This window comes from Aedes aegypti, chromosome 1 (genome assembly GCF_002204515.2).
Source record: "Aedes aegypti strain LVP_AGWG chromosome 1, AaegL5.0 Primary Assembly, whole genome shotgun sequence".
In the NCBI taxonomy this organism is placed as follows: domain Eukaryota; kingdom Metazoa; phylum Arthropoda; class Insecta; order Diptera; family Culicidae; genus Aedes; species Aedes aegypti.
In genome coordinates, this window is record NC_035107.1 from 9,101,515 (window position 1) to 9,123,226 (window position 21,712).

Below are 21,712 nucleotides of genomic sequence, written 5' to 3' on the forward strand. Positions count from 1 at the left end.
GCAGCAGACCAGAATCGAGCCGTAGCTCTTGCGATTGCCAAACGAAAATGCTTACCGCACGACTATCGATACGGTTGGATTGAGAGGGACCATAACCACATAAAAAGCGTTCATGATAACTCAATCAATGCTCAATGGTCGGGCTCCACATAAAGGGGCGGCCAAAACTACCAAAAATTATTTTGAGATTTAGGGGAACTTACATATTGTCGGCAGCCTAAGCAGCTGAACTTTTAAGAGGGCAATTTTACGCAACAATAGAGCACAACAATTAGCAGCAGACACATTAACTACACTTGAGCACTCTTCATTTGTTAATTATTATACACAAAACACTATTTTATTCTCTTAATCTTCTATTTTTCCTCACCAAAGTCACGAGCCACTTGTTCTTTTATCGGCAATGCAATTACTATTGTCGGCAACAAAAATGTTCACTTCGGCAATCCAAAACTGCGCAAAAACTAGTTTATGTATTGGTAACATTTCGTATTTGCTGACAAATCCTGAAATCAAACGTCACTCATTATGTTCTACTTGTTGAAAGGGCCAATGCAGAAAAATACAGACTATACTGAGAACAGAATTGCAGTTATAAATAGAATAGCAGAGAGTCAAATTGAATACACAACGCCACTGAATTTATGCAAACTAAGGCACCGTCCACAAATTACGTAACGCCCTAGGGGTATGGGGAGTAGGCTCGAACGTTGTGACTCAAACACAACATTTATTTTTTTTTCATGCTAAGACCGTTGCGGAGGGGGGAAAGGTCGAAAATTGTACATTTTAACGTTATGTCATAAATGGACGCTGCCTAATTTCGTTTTCATTTATTTTATCGAATATTTTTTGTATTCAATCTCATTATGGCAGCATTTCGGCTGTAAAAATTGCCATGTCATGGTCTTGCAGCAAGTGCGAATCTAACCTAGAAGTTGCAGCGTGACGTCATGGTTAATTGATTCATAATATTGTGCTCTGCAAGAAAAATCCACGGAACACGATTATCGGTTTACTTGAATTTCAGAGTTGCGTTTGAATGGGTTTCATGCATGCCCCTATTTGCTACTCACACTACTGTTTATTAGGGTGCGGCTTATTTTTCTAAACCTCTCAAAACCAACAATTCTTGTACTCTTATGAATTTGAATCGTATTAGAAGAGAAACCTCAAAATTTGAATCAAAAATATTAAAATTTAGAGGGGGGCAAGCGTCTTGAAGGTAAATTTTCAAATTATAAAAAATGGCCTTCAGTGAAGTCACCATAGCTTCGGTAATTTTTAACCAATTTTGAAACTTTTAGCACCATTATCTTAAAAACTAAATTTATGAAAACTTTGTAGAATGTCAAATTTGTGTAAAATCAAAACTAGTTTCAATAAAAAGTAGTCAACTCCAAATGTTTCCTCATTTTACTAAAATAATATCTTTGTTTGACCATAACTTCATGAATACTCAACCGATTCCAAATCTTTTGGCATGGTTTAGATGCTTACTTAATTAGTTTAGTTTCATTCGACACATTTCACTAAAAAAATGATTTGACCAAGTTATTCAACAAAAACTGCACAAAACCATGATTTCTTAACGAAAAACGTCAGTTTTTTTATTATTGTCAGTTAAACAATATTTTTAAAGCTGAAACTGGTTTTTCTCTTTTGGTAAACCTTTGGAAAGGACTTGTCAACAATTTTTAAATAATTTATAAACAATAATATTTTTGCTCATGTTAAAAAAAATATATGAGCTATTCAACACGTAATTAAAACCAAAATGCTTTATAAACATAAGTTTTATAGAAAAAATGTATATTTTGGCGAAAAAAACACAAATAATCCAAAGAAATTTGTTTTTTTTCTTTTAAAAATCATGTTTTTGGTTACAAAACTAAGCCAAAACCATTTTTTAGAAACATATGTTGTATGAACAGTATGGAAACAACTATTTTTGCTTCAAAAACATGTACAGTCGAAGCTCGTTATAACGACCATTTTTATAGCGACAAAAGCTCTCTATAGCGACATTTTTCGGTCCCTTGAAAAAGATTTTAATGTTATCACTATTCTCTATAACGACATTTCTCTTTTACAACGCTCCCTTGTCATGTCGTTATAGCAAGCTTCGACTGTACAAATATTTGAAATAGGTTGAGTGTTAAGGTCAAACAAATATGAATTTTCCAGTAAAATAAAGAAAAATTTCGAGAAAACTACTGTTAACAAAGATTTGTTTCGATTTAAGACAAATTTTATGTTCTACAAAGTTCTCATAAAATTTATTTTGAAAATAATGATGCTAAAAGTTTTGAAATTGGTGAGAAATAACCAAAGTTATGGTGACTTCACTGAAGGCCATTTTTTATAACTGAAAATTTGCCACCCCTAAATTGTTAATAGGATAAGAGATAGAATTTAAGTAAAGTACATAATATTATGTTTTCAGTCTGTGTGACCTGTAGTCAAAGACGGTGAATAAATAAATATAAAAATCTTAATATTTTTGGCTCCAACTTTGTGGTTTCTCTTTTAATATGGTTTGAATTCATAAGAGCACACGAATTTTTGGTTTTGAGAACTTTTGGAAAATAAGCCGCACCCTAGTGTCTATGCGCAAAAAATCGCTAAAAAGTAACGCGAAATTGAAAACTCTACAGGCTATTTTTACATATTTTTTACGTTCATATTATTTTCAGTGTATGAGAAAATCAGAATAGGCCCTTTGCAAATCAATGCACTTATGACTTGACACAAAAACATCATCCTCTGATTGCCTGTAGAACAACAGGAGTGTTGCCAAAATAGTTTACCTATTGAAAGACGTATATTTTATATGTTTCTCAGTATATTGAAGTTTATGCGCTACAATCTTCAGAAAAGGAAAGTATTGAAAGGCTCAATTATTACCAATGCATGCTTTGTTGCCTAATTACAATGCATTAATTAGTTGTGTTCAATTTTTTCAATGAATTTAAATTGTGAATAAAAAATACACCGCAATTGAATATGGTTTTCTTGCAACCTATTCCCGTAATAAAAAGTGATTGCCAAGGAAAGCAAAGTGCATTAATTTTAATTTGTGATTTAAAGCATAAAAGTATTTTCGAGTGCTTTATAGACAAATCATAAGTATAATAGTGCATGAGTGATCGGTGCGTAGCTTTTGTGACAAATTGGTATTGGAGTGGAGAATTGGACCTTTCAAAGAGGTGAGTTTTTCTTAAGCTGTTCTTGTGTTGTTTTATTCGGCAGCTCACGAATGACGATAATTTCGTAAGCATTTATTTCATTCAATGATAAAACCCATGTTATATCATATTTTTGTGAAAGATGAAGTTAACATGGAAGATTATAGTTCAAGGAATATATTGAGTACATTGAAGGTAACTCTTGTTCCGTAGATAAATGTTAACAAGGAAGATAAGTTAGTGCTGCCGAAAATACTCTAAGGGTGCCGAAGCCATCATTTACCCTATATGTTTTTCATCATTTTAAAATATACCTCATGTATTATATTATCCTTGATTGAAATTGAAGTAAAATTTAAATTTCTTCGACGTCATAAATCAAATTAGCTGAAGTCAAAAACTTTAAAATTATTATTTTAAAATAAAGTACAAAATTCATATTTTAGGAATGCAATATTTCTTCATAGATACATACTATCTGAAAGCTTATGTTTCAACACTTTTATCGAGCATGAAAACGGAAAAAAATTTGGTTGAAGTTTTAGTACTATTCAACATTACACTTTGATAATTTTGATCATTTGACGCGTCATGTCGCCACCTGGGAGGGAGAAACCAATACAAAATTTCTGTACGTCATAGTGAGCCGAGATTCCGTTGTCACGATCTGTCACTGTGAGCCCAGATCTCAAACATTGGACTAACATGGAAAGAGGGCGTAACTGATTAAAACACATTTTCGCATTTCATCAAAAGTGACAAAAACCGAATGAAAATCAATTCATGCACACAATGCAAGTAATGTCAAGTGAGCACCTTTCAATCTGATTGAATATAAAGCATTGAAAAACGCATCGTTTTCTTTTTCCAATGAAAATGAATATTTAGTGCATAGAAAACTGTGGCCCTTTTTCCATGTTTGTCAGGAAAGATCGAAAGTACACAACAAAAGAAACCTAGCGATTTTCCCCAAGCCTGCCTTGATTGTTGTTGGCAAGCTGGAGTTATCTTGCAGTTCAAACAAACGTTGTTCTATATTTCGTGTGTAGTATCTGTGCCTCCCTCCCAGGTCGCCACCATTTCGAATATTACCAGGGATTGAATCCTGAGAAAATTGAGAGAATCTCTCACGTATCGCTCTCTGTAACTATCATAACATGCTGCACATTATGAGAGACTGTTTATCGTATACTGCTACAAGTTTGATTGGGGGGATAGTAGTGCATGATAAAACCCCTCTAAACATGCTCCAAGCCTGGGGGCACTGTTGTTATTGGAAGTTCGTGGATTGTTTATCGTGCCAGTAAAGAAAAACACCTATCCCCAACGGTAAACAAGCGAGAAAAATGGATGTTATCATCGCTCTCTCGTTGGGGCTCTCGCTCGCTGCTTCCATTTATCAGACTTGTTACACCTTGCGATACAATGACGATCGTGGACCGCAACAGATGGGATGTTTTTCTTTGCTTGCTTTGATCGTGCTTCATTCTCAAATGAGAGCGAATTCTGCAACGCCTGAATATTACACATCAAAAAGCATCCTTGGATCTTGCAAAAAACGTTTGATTTTTTTGCAGAAATATGCTGATTTTCAAGTTAGAGTATAGAGTTGGAGTAGTATTTGAATAATTCTATATTTTACATATATTTAAATGATATTTTCTATACAAAGTTTATTTAAAGATATTTATCCACTATTCATACACATTTTGATCAAATCGGTCAAATACAAAAACAAATTTGTGTTTTCTGCCAAGTTTGAATGTATTTCTAATAAAAAAAAAAGTAAAAAAAAACGATTCAAAAAAGTTATGTAATATGTGATTAATCACTTCTGAAACAATAAAAACGCGAAATAATATATTCAGATTGCATGTTTCATCGATTAAGGCAATAAAACTAGTTTTTCCAAGCTTCATTTTTTTCGACCATTGTGTAGTGGTTGGAATAGTAAATTTTAAAATTTATTCATGGCTCTTACACTGATAAAAATCCACACGCTCGATCTGTGTGTTTAAAATTTTTGATCGATTCATGAACGTCCATATCGATTTGCTATGATTTTCTTGCAAACTTTGTGTGTGTTACACATTAAATTCCTGTGTTTTGCTTCATGGATTGATTCATCAACCGACAACAGGGATTCCATATTTTTTCCACATAAGTTCCCGAAGCTTTCTCTTCAGATTCGTATGTGTCAACCTATGGACGCATAGATCATCACTCCAACACGGATTCAGTGTGTTTTGTTTATGGTTATCTTATGTCATAATCATCATGTTCAAGTTGGTCGATTCATTGATTTGCGCAATGAGATTGTTATGATGAAATCCATGAGCTATGCTATCGATTTCCATTTTTAAAGCTTCTAAATTGTTTGTGATCAACCCATAGGATGCATAGTGAACTGAATTGCGGTTGGACCTCGTGTCGAACGACAGTCATCATCATGCTTCCAAAGAGAAGAAGCAAATTTTGAAGCTGAAAGTGTTAGATGAAAATTTGTGAATTCGATTTTTCTTTTATTAGTGAAGTTAACCGATATACGAGAGTTCTACCTTTCTATAAGAAAACATTGACTATAATGTATAGTTATAGAAATTTAGTTATAGTAGTTTAGTAGAAAAATCGGATTCCACTAACAGATTTTCCTGGCTTTCAGTTTCGAAAAAAATGGAATATGCTTATCCCTGGCTTCCCAAATTGCGGCACCCCGCTTGTTGCTGGCTCATGGGTTTGAAAAAAAAATCAAGAGAGCTTGCGACAAGCAGAGGAGCCTCGGATCCATATTTTGGGGAACAAAAGTTTTTCTACCAAATTTCTTCTTTCAGTCCCATGACATCTATGTTCTACCACACATGACTATCTAAAGCTACTACATGTCGAATTCAATAAGCAAATCAGTTGGTTTTTATGATTTAATATTTGGAAATTCATGTTTGTTTCACATGACAACCTAATGTTGATACACATGTTATTATACCGTGAAATCAATGATGAAATCCATATGGCTACCACACTCAAATCATGTGATTTTCCTCATTGCGCAAATCTATAAGTAAAACACACGACCTTGACGTGTAGATTTTTCTCAGTGTATTACTTTAACGCTTGTTTTAGTGTACGATGAAGAAGAGTTCCTCCTCCATATCCTTGTGGTCATAATTTTTATTTGGATCCATTAATTTGCATAAAAGCATCGAGCTCGGTTGTGCGAATCTTGGTTTTTCAATTTTAACCGAGATTCAGCTAACAAGTTGTCAGGCTGCTGATTCTTGGCTGTTATTTCCTGATTTCTTAGAACATTTGTTTGTCGACTACTTGTCCGTGCAAATCTCGGTTAAAATTTGCTGCGAGTCGGAAAAAGTCGGAAGAGTTTTTTGCTAAAGTTATCATTTTCGCATTCGTATATGGTGTGTACAACGATAATACTTTATGCCCAAGAAAGTCAAGAAAATTTTCATTGCGAAATGATACTGGATTGACCCTGGACCTTTAGCACCGCTTTGCTTTGTAGCCTCGGATACCTATAAGTAAATGAAAACCGAATTTAGTACTACACCATTCAAAACTTGATTGGCGATTCTTCCGAGTTCCACCGTCCACGGCAAGATGTGTTTAGTCTAGACTAGAATGACCTAATAATCTATAAAATCTTCTTCTTTTGAACAGCACCCAGTCCCTAAAGTCTATTCTTGTACCTGTTTAAACTGCATCACTTTTCGAGGAAACGGTTAATTCGGGGAAATGTTTTTCGGTGAAATGGGTCATTCGGAGAGCTAGCATTCGGGAAATTTACTTCCGGGGAAGAGTAACACAATCATGTTGAACAGCTTTTAAACAGCATTTTCCTCTTCAGATTTTGGTCGGGTCTGGCCATGAATTACGTAGTCTTTTATTTTGGATTTTCAAGACCACCTCATTCCCCCCTGCGTGATCTTTTGTCCATACAAACGTTGTGAAATTTATATGGGCCGTGGTCTTTGGTCAAAAACTACTCAGCCCCATATGTGACCAAGTGGTTTATGGGTGCCCCCTCGGATGGTTTGCCTGAGACAAGGGAAGCAAACACTCGCTTTTAAAAAGGTTTTTTTTTTGGACTCAACTTGTATTTGCTTGAGATCCGTAATAATGATTTTGACAAAATAATATTTTGGGTGAATTGGTGTCGGTGTCCGGGATTCAAAGCGACTGGGATTTCGAATCAATTCGATAAGTACATTTTTTAACGACAAAAGACTAAATAAAACCAAATTTATTTCTTTCCGCTTTTCAAAAATGTATAAAAACGATTCTGAAGAATGTCCTATTCTGGGGAATGGTTTTCCGGGGAATGTCCCATTCTGGGGAATGGATTTCTGGGAAATGTCTCATTCTGGGGAACGTCATTCTAGGAAATGGCGGTCTGGGGAATGTCATTCTGGGAAATGTCCTACAACCATTTTTTTAGCTGAATTTCTGTCAAAACCCGTAGAAGTTGTTTGGCAGAATTTCTGACGAATATTTTGTTGCGAAACAGCCTACATTTCCACAACGAATTGTAAATTGTCGTATGTAATTGCCAAAAACGTTACGATAGGTGCTGCAAAATCTTCTTACAGCACTTAGGGTAAATCGGGATAATGCGCTCCTACCGGGCAATACGCCCCACTTCATTTTCAAGGGAATGGGGCTTCTTTAACACGTGAATATGATTACATATCTTAAATATCCGTGAAAAATGATGTTGCGCATATTGGATCTTTGAGAAGTTTGAATAATCAATAGAATTTCCAAAAAATATTGAATATCAGGTTTTTGGCGTAAAATTTTGCGTCCGCTAAGCAAGCCTCGTTGTAAATGAAGCCTATCTTACTATGGACCCTATTAACACAGACAAACAGACTTCACACTCTCATCATTGTCCATCGACCACCTTTTTAACGGTCGATTTAAAAATATGGTAGGTGGCCAATCCGCCACCCGCAGCGCTCGCATCGTTTTCGTTCGTGTTTGACGTTTACACACTACCGCCATCTGTTGGCCTGTCGGCCAAACACATCGATTTTAGCATTGGGCATACATGCCCTTGTGACTATGATTTTGATCGAGATTTGTTCTGAGTGTTACGTCTGTTTGTCTGTGCTATTAAGCTTAGCAAGTGGTGGAATTCTCCTTGGAAACATTTCTACAACACTGTGGAACTTTTTTCTACTGGAGAGGCATATTGCCCGGTGTGTTTTGAAATGTCAAGATTTGGACCGTTTATAAATAACGTCCCTTTTTAGAAGTTACTTGACAAGAGTAATTTGCCTGCACAGCATGACCAACTAAATAAATAACACCTTGACATCAACTATAGAATTAATACATTTGCTACTGCGATAGAGCAGTTGTTTCTAAGGGGGGCATATTATACCTCTTTACCCTATTAAGTCTTGCTGAAAGAATCTAAGATTGCGTTACACTTATTCCGTATAATAACGTTTTTATATCTTTTTTCCCGCCACTTACAGTTCCCATGGAGACCACAACGTTCCTCGGAGCAGCCCTCGGCTTTATCGCGTTGCTGTTGGTCCTGTTCCTGTACATCAACCGAAAGTGGTGCTTCGCCACACCCGGATCGTTTATCTGCTGCGACGAGAACACCCTGCCGGCCAAAACGGTTCACACAATTCGTAAGTAGCTATCGCCTCAACTTGAAACATTCGCAAGAACAACCATGCGTCTCCATGACTAATGAATTTACCACTGACTGAGTGCTTCGAAAACACAATGTCCGGCCAATTCAGGCTTACCAGTACCATGTGGTGTCCGTTGTGTGTGCGGAAGGTTGGGCAGGGGAAAGCCATTAATTCGCCATCGACGACCATTAGTCTGAGAGCGCGTTTATTGACACCATAACCTCAAAACAAAACAAGCCCGCTATTGTGGGACTAATTGATTCCGCCCGCTCTCAACCGGTTCCCTCGGCGCACTTTATTAGTAGGAACCTACCCACTTGTGGGGCTTACATCATGTAGCATAATTGAGCAAACGGAAATGGCCGTTATTTGTTAGAGGTCCCCGCCGCTGCAGGACATAACCGCACGGGGATACCGTCGTCCTTGTGAACACCCCCTCAGAGGTTTGTCAAGGAGTGTTTATTGCATGTAGGGGAAGGTGGAATCAGAGCTCCTGCCTGGGTAAGATATAACCAGATCCCCTACGGATTGTATAAAATGAGTACCGGTATGTGAATATACAATAAGGATCGATAAATGTGTGGGCGTAACTTGTTGCTTCGGTTCCTTATAGATGGTGGCTTAAGTTATTACTTAGAATAAAATCCACATGCGATACATTTTGTTGAATGTTGAAGAGGATATTTTTCACTGTGCACATTCTCCGTTTCAATTTGATCCATATCTACTTCGACCGGACTGCTTCTACGAATAATGAATTCCGGCCGGTGTCCATACAGTACTTGGAATGAATGATTGCTCATCAAATTGCTGGCTATTGGTTTACAAGCGATATAGACATGGGATGGGTTGTTGTGGTGAGCGAGCCCAAGCTTCAGTTCAGATATACTCTGATGAAGTGTTTTGTGGAATTTCTCTGTTATGTACGTATCGTCGTGTTCGGTTTGGTTTGGTTGGGTGCGCCCAGTCGGTCATTTTCTGGAAACACATCACTCCATTTGTGACGGGTGTAAACGAGATAGTGTCGATTTCTTTGTGACATGCTGGCGCTATCGTTAGTGGTAATGGCAGATGGAAAAGGTCATCACGTGGTGGGGAGAGATTTGAGGGATACATAGGGATTGTGGTTATTTGTAAAAAACTGAGTTTGGATGCAACATTTAGGATAGAAAGAATTCTCTACTTGAACTTCACACAGCATAAGAAGCATTCAATCTATTTTTATAAATACCTTGTATCAAACACTTTCAGAACTTTCAATTTTGCACATTTTTGCTGAAGCCACCAAAGTGCTATCTCGATTATTTTTCAAGTTATAGTTGTTTTCGTTTAAAAACATATTATTTTCATTCTTTTCAATCTTCAAACACCATAGTTAGATAAAAAGATTATGTTTACAATGGCGACAAAAGATTGAGAATCCGTTTGCGCCTTTCAGAGATATTGACACTTTAAAACAAAAATTTTTTTTAGAAGAAAATCTCTGATTGCTCTAGAAGTGCTCGGAACAAAGTTTTTACGAGAAAACTCGCGAACCATAAGAGATAGAAATTTGGGTTCTCCAGCAAAGTTGCTCCAAATCGATTGTTTTAAAACATTGTAGAACATTGTATTTAGGGCATCAGCATTGGGCCACCTTAATTTCACATCACTGAAAAAATTGTGAACAACATGGAGAAACTTTCCCGAAAACACGATATATCTACAACTGACGGTTCAGGCGCAAACATTCTTGTCTTCCTAGATATGGCTTTGGGACCAATGTACAGTTTCTTGAGTTTTTGGCTGAGATATTGGCTGTCAAAATTGCATTATTTAATTATTTCAGTCAACTCGCATGCAAATTCACCAGCAGGTATGTCAATTTGTTTACCATAGAATTTAAATTGTATGTGTTAGAAAGTAACTACTTATCTACAAAATTCATAATACTTTCGATGCTCAAAAGTTATTTTAAAAGTTATTTTTTGTATTTTTCTAATGCATCTCGGCATATAAAAGAAACAAAGGATCTTGCATGGAAAAAGTAGGCATTGAGAAAATAGCGCCTAGACCTAGAGGAATTATAGTAATGCATTGATGCTCGGTCAGCACATAATTCCATACAACTGATGCACATTGAAGACATTTGCTGTGTTGTTATATTCATCAAAATGGTTTTGGTATTCGAATTTAATGGATAGCGCCTACAATTTTTGTTGCATATGATTTATCGAATGTAGCGCTTTACGATTCATCAAGAAATTCCACAGCTCTCTGGGATTCTTCTGAAAATCCTCCTGAGATTCTTCGGAAAATCTCACTGAGATTCTTCCTGGAAATTCCTAATCAATTCTTCCGAAAAATTCTGTGGAATTATCCCAAAAATCTCTTAAATTCTTCCGGTAATCCTCATGGAATCCCTTATATGGAATCCTTCTGAAATTTATCAGGAGGTCCCTCTATAGTTCTTTAACCTATCTTGAGCTGTTCCGTCAAAAAATCTCCTACGGATTTTACTTCTGGAATTACTCTCGCAATTTCTTTATGATACTACAGAAAATCTTTCAGAGAATCTACCAATAATCCCAGTGAGATTCTCCCGAAAACCCTTTCTGGGATTCTTCCGGAAATCACTCAGAAATTCCTCTTAGTTTCTTCCGGAAATCTTTGTGAAACTATTATAGTTGTATCTCTGATCGCTTTGTGATTCTTCCTTCTTTTGGATTATCTCGAAAATTCTTCTTGGATTTTTATGGAAGTTCTGCTGGATTTTTTCCGTAACGTTTCCCTGGAATTCTGCCGAAAATGTTTCTATGATTGCTTTCCTGAGGGATGGAATTATTTAAAATGATCTGGGATTCGTCTGAATATCTTTTGAAGATATTTCCAAAAATCTTTCAAGGTTTCTTGCAAAAATCCCTTAGGATTTCTTCCGGCAATCCATCCGAAATGATTAGATCAAACCCTCCATTTTTTTCCAGAAATCCATTAGTAATTCTTTCGTGAATGTCCCTGGGACTTTTCTTGGACATCCCACTTAGATTCTTTCAGGATTTTTCCGATTCTTCAGTGTTTCTCCCAGAAATCCGCCTAAAACCATAGTAAAATATCTATTCTTTCACTGTCAGATTATTGGGATTCTTCCGGAAATCTCTATGGAATACCTCCGGAAATCATGTTGAAATTTTTCCAGATATCTCAATCTTTTTTATGGAAGTCAAAAAAAAAAAAAAAAAAAAACAACAACAAAATTACTATGGACAAATTTTTAAAGGATTTTCTCAGAAATTCTTCCGAAAACTCCTAACATTTCTGGAAAAACTTTAACATGATTTCCGTTGAAATTGAAGGATTTATAGTTAAGGGCCAGAGCGATTTCCATTCTGGCCCTTGTAGTGTCGGATTACGTTATTAAAAACACGTCTGTCTAGTTGAATCGAATATCAAAACATGAGCTTTTATATTTCTTGGCTACTATGATCTATGACATTACAAATAGCATTCTTGTTCTAGTATGCTCAACTTGTGCACGTGCCCGATCGTACAACTCCTCCTTTTCATCTCGTCTTCATGTAAATAGTTCTACACCGCAAAACCTTTGTTAATATGATGCGGATTCAAAGGCTCAGTACGTAAAATAGATTCCATAAGCATGAAACCTGTAAATGGGAAAAGAGATTTATTTTGTTCATAATTTAATGCTTTGCAGTACTTAACTTCGCGTCTTTACATTTTCTTATTTTCTTCTTTTATATTCAACTTCGCCTGATTGCTTTAACTCATGTAGGGTAGTTACTCGAATTATTATTTTGATTTATCACATTTCTCCTCTTTTTCGTTTCATTTTCGCACTTAACATTCATTTTTTTTGTAAACTATAAAAACTGATTTCACTGAACTTCACAATATATATGTTTATTATTGCAATGTTTCTACTTATGCACACAATTTCACGTAATAAAGGAAAAAAAAACATATTGTGGTTTGTATCCTATCTATCTTAATGGACTGAGTACACAATATCTTTTACCTTGATTTTAAACATCTACCGGATTGACTGGTTTGCTAAAAACATCTTCCTGGTGATATGGTTGCAAGTTTAAGAAAGCTCTTATTTCAAAACACCTTAATGTGAAAAGCTTGCTAACAAAATCGTTTTGATATGCGGATAATGTTACATATATAACGTGATGATTTATGATGAAAATCACTTCAAAGACCAATAATAAATACGTTTAGCTAAATTGGGACACAGTCGTAACACTATCATAAAATCTGTTCAGCATTCTACTGCTTTTTAAATGTTTCTATTTTTATCGCTTTTTGAAGCCGACCTACGATTTGTGTGCTTTGATGAATTTATCAATGTTAATGTGTTTATTATATCAGTATGAAATATTCTTAATTGAGCCGAAAATGTATATTTTTATTTTTATCTTTATCAGGAAGATTTTCAGCAAACGACTGTTTTGTCTCCAAAATATAATTATACTATTGTTTTTGAAACCAACATTTTTCAATGCTCAAACGAAATACTTGAGTGACTAATAACTTTTATTTATTTCAAAATGCTCCATAATTCATAAAAAAAATAGTATTCTTCCGAAGTTGTTTATACTCTCTGGACATCTAACTTGAATTAATACAAAGATAATTATTAAACTTTAAAACATAAATTAAAACCCTAAATACCTCAAGTTGTTACCCTTTTTTTTGTAGGGTTGCGTCCCAGCTAACTAAAAGCTTGCTATTTAGCTTAATATTTTTATGAACAGTTCAAGTTATTAACTGAGAACATTATTTTTGCTCATAGACAGGTACTCTACCGGTGGGATTTGAACCTACGACGCTAACCATGTTCTAATCTTGCAAAATAGCACAGCTATTCATGGTAGCCGTAGCGATGGAATGGATGATTTAAAACCTATACTTTTATTCTTAATAAATTCTCATTTGCACATACACGGATTTCTTTTCAAACTTAATCAAACAATTGAAAAATCACCTGTTCTCATCGTCATAATTTTATTAAAGTAATATTCACATCCACGTCATATCTTATCAGGAAGCTGATCTGTTCACATCATGGCTGTTGCCCTCGTTAACAATCAAATTTCGGCTACCACGCAAATACTTATCACAAAATACAAGTTCACAAACGCAATAATTCATAGTGCTATGAATTATTGCGTTTGTGAACTTGTATGTTGTGATAAGTATTTGCGTAGTAGCGGAAATTTGATTGTTAACGAGGGCAAGTGCTCACTTAATCAGCGTAGACAAATTGCTATATTGTGGGTATTCAGTGGAACTAACTCTATAAAAAAAACTACATTATTTTATAAACAGCATCATAAAATATCATTTCATAATAATTTCAGATCACATTGAGGCAAAGTATGCTGCCAAAACCGAATGACGGCTACTTAGTCTTAAGGCTTATATTTTTTTTCTTGGCACACTGTTATTCATATGCAAAAAAGCATTGTTGTTTATACGCACCAGTTTGTATGCAAACTAATCTTATATTCTTTGAAACACCATATCTTTCAACAGAATGTACACAATATCCTCTGAATCAATAGAACACAGTTTTTCCTCTAAATCACACACTTTGACTATCAATAACTATCATCAATAAATAACACGCACATTATCTCAAATCATTTATTGCCAATAAATAAGTTGAACTTTTTGGCATACATTTGCCCTTTCGTAATTACAGTAGTTCCTCAAAATATATTTTTATTTAAGTTGCTCGTTACGCAAGTTGTACAGTAACTATTTCAGTAATAGTTCAACATTGCTCCCAATGTCACTCAGTTGTCTGCCATGAACTAACATTAACTGTCATTAAGAAATCTGAGCATAGTTTATTTCCCAGGGAAATAATTGCCTTCTAACAACAAGCACACAGTCGCGGTCCTTGTCATACAATAACCGATCAATAAGTAGCACACAGTTGCTCTCGATGGCACACATTTGCCTTTCGACAATTAGCACACAGTTACGCACAATAGCACACAGTTGCCTTTCAACAATTAGCACACAGTTGCTCTCCATGGCACACAGTTGCCTTTCAACAATTAGCACACAGTTGCTCTCCATGGCACAGAGTTGCCTTTCAACAATTAGCACACAGTTGCTCTCCATGGCACACAGTTGCCTTTCAACAATTAGCTCATAGTTGCTCTCCATAGCACACGGTTGCGTTTCATAAAGTAGCACACAGTTGCTCTCCGTGGCACACATTTGCCGATCAAAAAGTAGCACACTGTTGCTCTCCATGACTCAGTTTTTTTTTTATAATTAACATACAAATGATTTTCTAGAGACACAGCCGGCCTTTCGAATACTAGCCCAGAGTTGCCCACTATGACACACAGTAGGCCTTTTAATAGTTAGCACACAGTTGCTATCCACGACACTTAGTTGGCCTTTTAGTAAATAGCACACAGTTGCTATCCATAACACATAGTTGACGAACAAAGAGTAGCACACGGTTGCTCTCCATGAAACACAGCTATTTTTCAGTAGAACTTAGTTGCCATTCTTTCCGTTTGTTTTTAACTACATTTCATAATTATTTTAAACTATCAAACTGCTGTCGTGCATTAAAAAACTTCTTAATTTGTATTTTTTTCACAACGATAAGCATTGTTTCAATAGTTATATGCAATATGCAAACCAAGGAAAATTGTTAACATTATTGGCAAACTCATGATTTTTCAAGTGAAACTATGATATGCCATGCACAAATAAATATTTAAAAATATTTTCCGATAAGATCTGTAACTATACCATTTTAATATGATTCATGATAATATGCTATATAGAATAAGTTAATATTATTAACAACAACAAAACCATGCTCTCTGCAATTCGTTTGTCGTTCTTCATTCATATCTTTCATCTCAATATTTTTTTTAAATATTACTCTTCACTTTAAAACTAAGCATCCATCAGTTAAGTGTAATAAAACTGCATTTTAAAACGTCAATACTCCAACTTATATAAAAACAAAGAAATATCAAAGAAAGGTGATTTTACCTTGAAGAAACCTTTTTCACGGTTAATAACAATTGCTCATAAGAGTTATACGAAGTATTGGATGAAAAAGTTCTTCACATCAATAACACCAATTAATCAGTTTCCTACTAGTCCACTATCGTGGAGTCAAATAGTGATTATTCGTTTTGCTTTATAAAATACAACTTGCACACATATCTTTCTAAATAGTTACATACACTCCATTCAATTAACTTTATCTTACTTTTTTACATTTCCATTATACGTAGCTATTTATTTATTAACTTATGCAATCACATTTGGTAAAAAGTGATTTACTACGTTCCTCAACCTTTAGCAAGACACAAATGAAACCTTAAGGCTTTTAGTAAATCGGTGGTCTTTGTCATTTTGATTTTCCAATGTGCGAAACACTGAAACTTATTATATTTTTTAATAAAGTTGGTGAAGTTATCTAGATGCTTTGATAACAGTTCATTACTATGTATAATTCTAGTTATCACCAAATCAAAATCTTCAATCAATTTACTGGCGGAATACATTTATTAGTACATCGTAGTAACCACAGCATAATTTGAAAATTTTCACATTTTCATTCTCCAAGCATCTGTCAAAAATCTCTTATGAATCTACGACGTGTCAGACCAGTAAGCGAATTCAATAAATATTATAAATTCAAAAAGGGTAAAACTTGTATATTCCATACCGAAGCCAATTAGTTTTCCCAATAACATTTCCATGCTGTTGCCATTGTTGAACGAAATAACTCTGGTGAGAAAACCTCGCTTTTCATACACAGTACTAACGCTGTGGTTCTGACCGTAGTCAACCACGTGACAACTGGCAGATTAAATAATTCTGAGACAAAATCCTTACTCTTACTCCCTAATGATCAATAATTTGCCTTCGTTTTGCCTGCGTGACAGCATTTTGGTTGCACTGCAAACTTATAAATATACGTACATACCACTAACTGTTTGTCCATTCTATGTTGACGAGCAATTTGGATACAAACCATCGGGCTTTTCCATCACCAATCACAACGTAACAACAAACGGATTCAAATAAACTTAACCATTTTCGCGGCCGATAGGATATATTTTCTTCTCTTTCATTTCACTTCAATTTTCTCTTCGTCGCCAAAATATAGTGTCGGATTACGTTATTAAAAACACGTCTGTCTAGTTGAATCGAATATCAAAACATGAGCTTTTATATTTCTTGGCTACTATGATCTATGACATTACAAATAGCATTCTTGTTCTAGTATGCTCAACTTGTGCACGTGCCCGATCGTACAGCCCTTTTCTATAAATCCTTTAATTCTAACGGAACTCATGTTAAAGTTTTTCCAGAAATCTTTCTGGGTAAATTTCGAATATCCGTTTGAAATTCTGACATTCTGATACAATCTTCCTGTGAGTCTTGTAAAGTGAGGGTGTTTTCTAATAGTACCTTTTTCCGGTACTGACTTTTGCGCCAACCTTGCGTTTAACAAGGATGCCAGTCCTGTAGTTGCGTGCCCGACTAACCGGAGAGAAGCACTCAGGGCAGGTTCTCTAGCCTATTAGATTCTCAAACTCAAACCCCTGATACCATTTGTACTCAATCGGAACTTGCACCAACGAAAATACTCAACCGTAGAAATATCAAATCTCTCTCAATCCGATTCCGACCGATCAAGACTAAACAGGCAAATTCTCCTTACTATTAAAACTCAATACACCGCTAAACGTTCAATGTGTGTTTTAGGCCTACATGTATTATCAACTTCTCGCATTTGCACAATTTGGCTTACTATTACTTTTTCCCTAGGGGTGTGGTTGTGGCTTAATACTATCGGTACCTGATGACGTTGCGGCCGTTCGTTGAACTGCTCTCGTTGTTGGGATCCTAGGCGTTTCTGTTGACCGCCGGATCATGGGGTTCGCTCTTCGTGCAGGTGAATCTCAGGTGCTGGCTACACCAACCTCATCTCGTGCCAGAATCGGCTCGTGCCCGTCGATGGCGTCGTCTTCTATTCACGTCGGATCGCCTGCGACGCCGTATGCTGCGTCGGCACGATTACCGAGGATGAGTACGATCGACCATGTGCTTGAGGGTCGTCCACAAATCCCGTCATGGGAAGCGTCTCGATCGTAAAAAGCGATATTCCACCCCGTCGGTGGATAGGGTCCCAATTCCTGTGGATAAAATCCAGACCAAAGGAAAAGCCACGTGGTGTGGCGAAGCCACACAACAGTTAACACACACCCAACAATTAAAGCCACAAAATACTACCTTTTCTGTTCGCTACAGCTCTCGCTTTCAGCGTAGTCTGCGATTCTGTTCTAAACGTGACGTTTTAAAACCTCAAATCTATAGTTAAAACATTGTACACTTATTTTCACATCTTCCATGTACTTTACAAGTTTTACCTGACCGGTGATTATATCACTACACAAATTCACCTTTTATTTTGATAATTCACTCTGAAATACTGTTTTTCCCCTTACTTTTTAACTTATTTGTATAAGTATAAACTTCAGAGGTTTCAACTAACTTTCTTATGAACGCACTAACTTTTTGGTGAAAATAATTTAGACCAACTTGTCGCTTCTATATGAAGTTTAGAAATGGACGAGTTTTAAGAATTTGAAGATAGATGTGGTCCATCTGACCATGAAATTTTACTAATACGAACGCGATCGTTGGCGGAAGTTCATCATTTTTCTTTTTTTTTATCAACAGTTGTCCTTCTTCCTCCAACATGCTATTGAACCTGTTCCCGATTGCCTGTCTCGTTTTAAATTTTAGTTTTATCTCAAAATCTCGTCGCGAACCCCAATACATTGGTGCCCCATATAAGTTATTTGATCATAGGTAGATTTTTTTTAGTATTTTAAAGTGCTCACGCCTACATGTAGGTTATTCGAATGAATCTGTTATACATTCGAGCTGCCCGATTATACATGGTTGTTTTTGCTATAAAATTCATCGATTTTTAATTTCGGCGTTTTCTGGCAAACAGTAAACACCTGACTTTTCAACTGTTACAGTCTTCGGGAAGTGTTCTTCGTTTTTTGATTTACTAGTTAATTTCCATTTTTGATTTATTAGTTAACCTTAAGAAAATCTCTCTTGAACTTAAATGGAAATCCCTTACGAGAACTTTCGGACAGCCCTCTGGTACTCTTATAAATATCCCTGAGATTCTTACGGAAATCTTTCTAATACTCTTATAAAAGTTCTCTTATGAAATAATTCCGGAAATCGCTCAGAAATTCCAGAAAAAAACAGGAATTCTTGCGGATGGCTTAGTGAATTCTTCCAAAAACCCTGAGATTTTCCTGAAAATCTTACAGGGATTCTTCCGATATGACTTCTGGGATTCTTTTGGATATTACTATGAAATACATGCAAAAATCCATTTGTAATTCTTTCATAAATTTTCATGGGACTCTCTTAAAATTTTTACGGAAATCCTTAAGTGTTTCTCCCACAAATCCGCCCAAAATTAATTTAAAAATCTCTCTGTGATTTTTTTACTAATCATCCCAGGATTCTCTCGGAAATCTTTTTTAGGCTGACCATACGTACCGTATTTAACGGGACAGTACCGTTTTCATTCCCTCAACGGACTGTCCCGTCGTTTTATGGAAAATGCTCGAATTGTCCCGTATTTTAGGAAATGGAGAATTGGTAATGAAATATTAGAAAAATTTACGTTTGAATTCGAAAAATTGAAAAGTGTAACGATTTTTAAATTCTTAAAAAAACGCTGCTCTTCGGAAATCAAAGAATAAGCTTCAAGGTTTTTAAGTGACTTTTATTGAATCATACAGACCTGTAGCTTGAGATTGCATAATCTGGTTCTGCTACTTTCCCTAGAATGGTGGTTTCCCGAATGTCGTTCTCCCAACGCCAGTTCTCAGAATGCTAGTTCCCCGAAAACCCCGTTTCCCCGAATAGCTCAGTTCTCCGAAAAGTTTTAACACTCATAATTGTCATAACCTTTATGTATTTAGTGTAAACTTAATGTATTTAGTCGAGAATGATCAAATATCTCCTTCTTTGGTAGCTTATCGATCTTTCTAATTCAACAAGTCAGAAGCAAAGTGCTGACCATTAATCGAGATATTGAATTGATTGACATTAGAGATAAAAGATCTGAAGATTATATAAAAAAAATATTCCTGGAACTTCTAAGTCATAGCTAAATTTGATGTTAGAAGATCTAAGGAATAGCTCGCTGATATTAGTGAGATCTTATAAAAGCTAAATATGATTTGCTAATAGTCTTATTATCTCTTAAGGTACCGTGGGGCAAGTGGGTAATGGAATTCGCATAGTTGAGATTCTTCAAATTCTAGAGACTTTAAATTGAAACAAATGAGGTCGTGTATATTTTTTAGCTTGACTCCCACCAAATATAAGCAGCATGCTAAAATTGATTTTTATGAAAAATTAAAGAAAAAAATACAGAAAAAGTTTTTGAAAAATGTCTCCTTACTTTTCACTTGCCCCAAAAGTGGGGCAAGTGAAAAGTTTACCGTTTTGAATAATAAATTCAAAAAATAAACAGTTATATCCACGATTTCTATAAGCTTTAACATTTGTTAAGGCTTCCCAATGAACAATAACATAAGTAATATGTAAACAAAGAAAATGTTATTCTTTTCACTTGAATTTTCTTCTGTTCAGTTATGTTAGTTGAAATGATTCGACAACATTATAACTGCAACATTTCCAATGTTAGTTCTTACATTATAGGATAGCAATTGCATTTCTGCTCTGTATAATTTCCACCGCTCGTTATTTGTTTTTGAGAAAGTCGGATATGACGTCGGATAACTCTTCGAGAGAAATCAAACGGGATCCTTCAATAACGTATTTAGGGTCTTTTTTTTATGTGGATAGACCTATACCCCATTTTTATGTTTTGAACTAGCTTTACATAGACATTCCACGAGATTTCCGTGTGTTCTCTAATATTGCAACTTTTCAGTCAACGTCTTCCTTTTAATTGGCTGCCCGAAGTAGACATATTGATATTGTTATGTTTGGCAACATCTTTTAGAGAATTTCCATGATTTCTAATAGCTTTTAACGCTTGAGTATAGTGTTTCTTGAATTATCAGCACGTTATGTTTTTCTATGATAATTGCGAACCATGTTTACTTATGGCTACTTAAAGAGAAAACACAAATTCAATCTCTAATGATAAACTTTTCACTTGCTCCACCTGATTAGAAAATTGACGGTGTTTAAATTTAGTTATTTTTAGGTCTACGTCGAATTAATTCTAAAACTTTTTTTATTGCAGTTTGAAACTGTCACAGAGGACAACTAAGAAGTGGTACAGGAAATTATTTTCCGCAACTTTTTTCCACTGAAAATATTAAAATAAGATTGTACGCTGCCAACTTGTTACGAAGTAACAGTTGACAGGTTAACAATTTTTCGCTCTATTATGCAATAATGGCTGAAAAATCTCAGAAATATCTTACCTATCGTAATGTTCTCAATGGCCTCAAAGGTTTACGCATGAGTTCAAAACGTTATTTCACATATTCAGTGAAATATATCAATTGTTTTCACTTACCCCATTTACCCACTTGCCCCGCGGTACCTTATGTATATCTTTCAAGTTAATATAACTTTTGTATGTCCATATCAAAATTTGCTATTACAGTCAACTTTCGTTCGTTGCACTAAAGCTGTAGCCCTTTTAGTGAAAGACTTTCACTAATTGGGCTGAGTTTAGAGCTGTCAAATAGCATAGAACAAAAGAAAATCAGGGCTACCAACATTGATAAATTGCGTCGTATGTCAGAAAATGACGTTTGCCTTTGTTTTAGGTGGGCTATA

The 21,712-nt window shown here is 35.5% G+C and overlaps 1 protein-coding gene across 2 annotated transcripts in view; it reads left to right on the forward strand.

The window, feature by feature from the left end:
* Positions 1 to 21,712, forward strand: part of LOC5579823 (synaptotagmin-14) — a 95,737-nt gene that overhangs the window by 31,540 nt on the left and 42,485 nt on the right. For both annotated transcript variants that reach the window (XM_021838852.1, XM_021838851.1), the window contains exon 2: positions 8,684 to 8,845. In XM_021838852.1, the coding sequence (XP_021694544.1) occupies positions 8,689 to 8,845 (157 nt within the window). In that variant the 5' untranslated portion in view covers positions 8,684 to 8,688. The remainder of the gene's footprint in view (positions 1 to 8,683; positions 8,846 to 21,712) is intronic.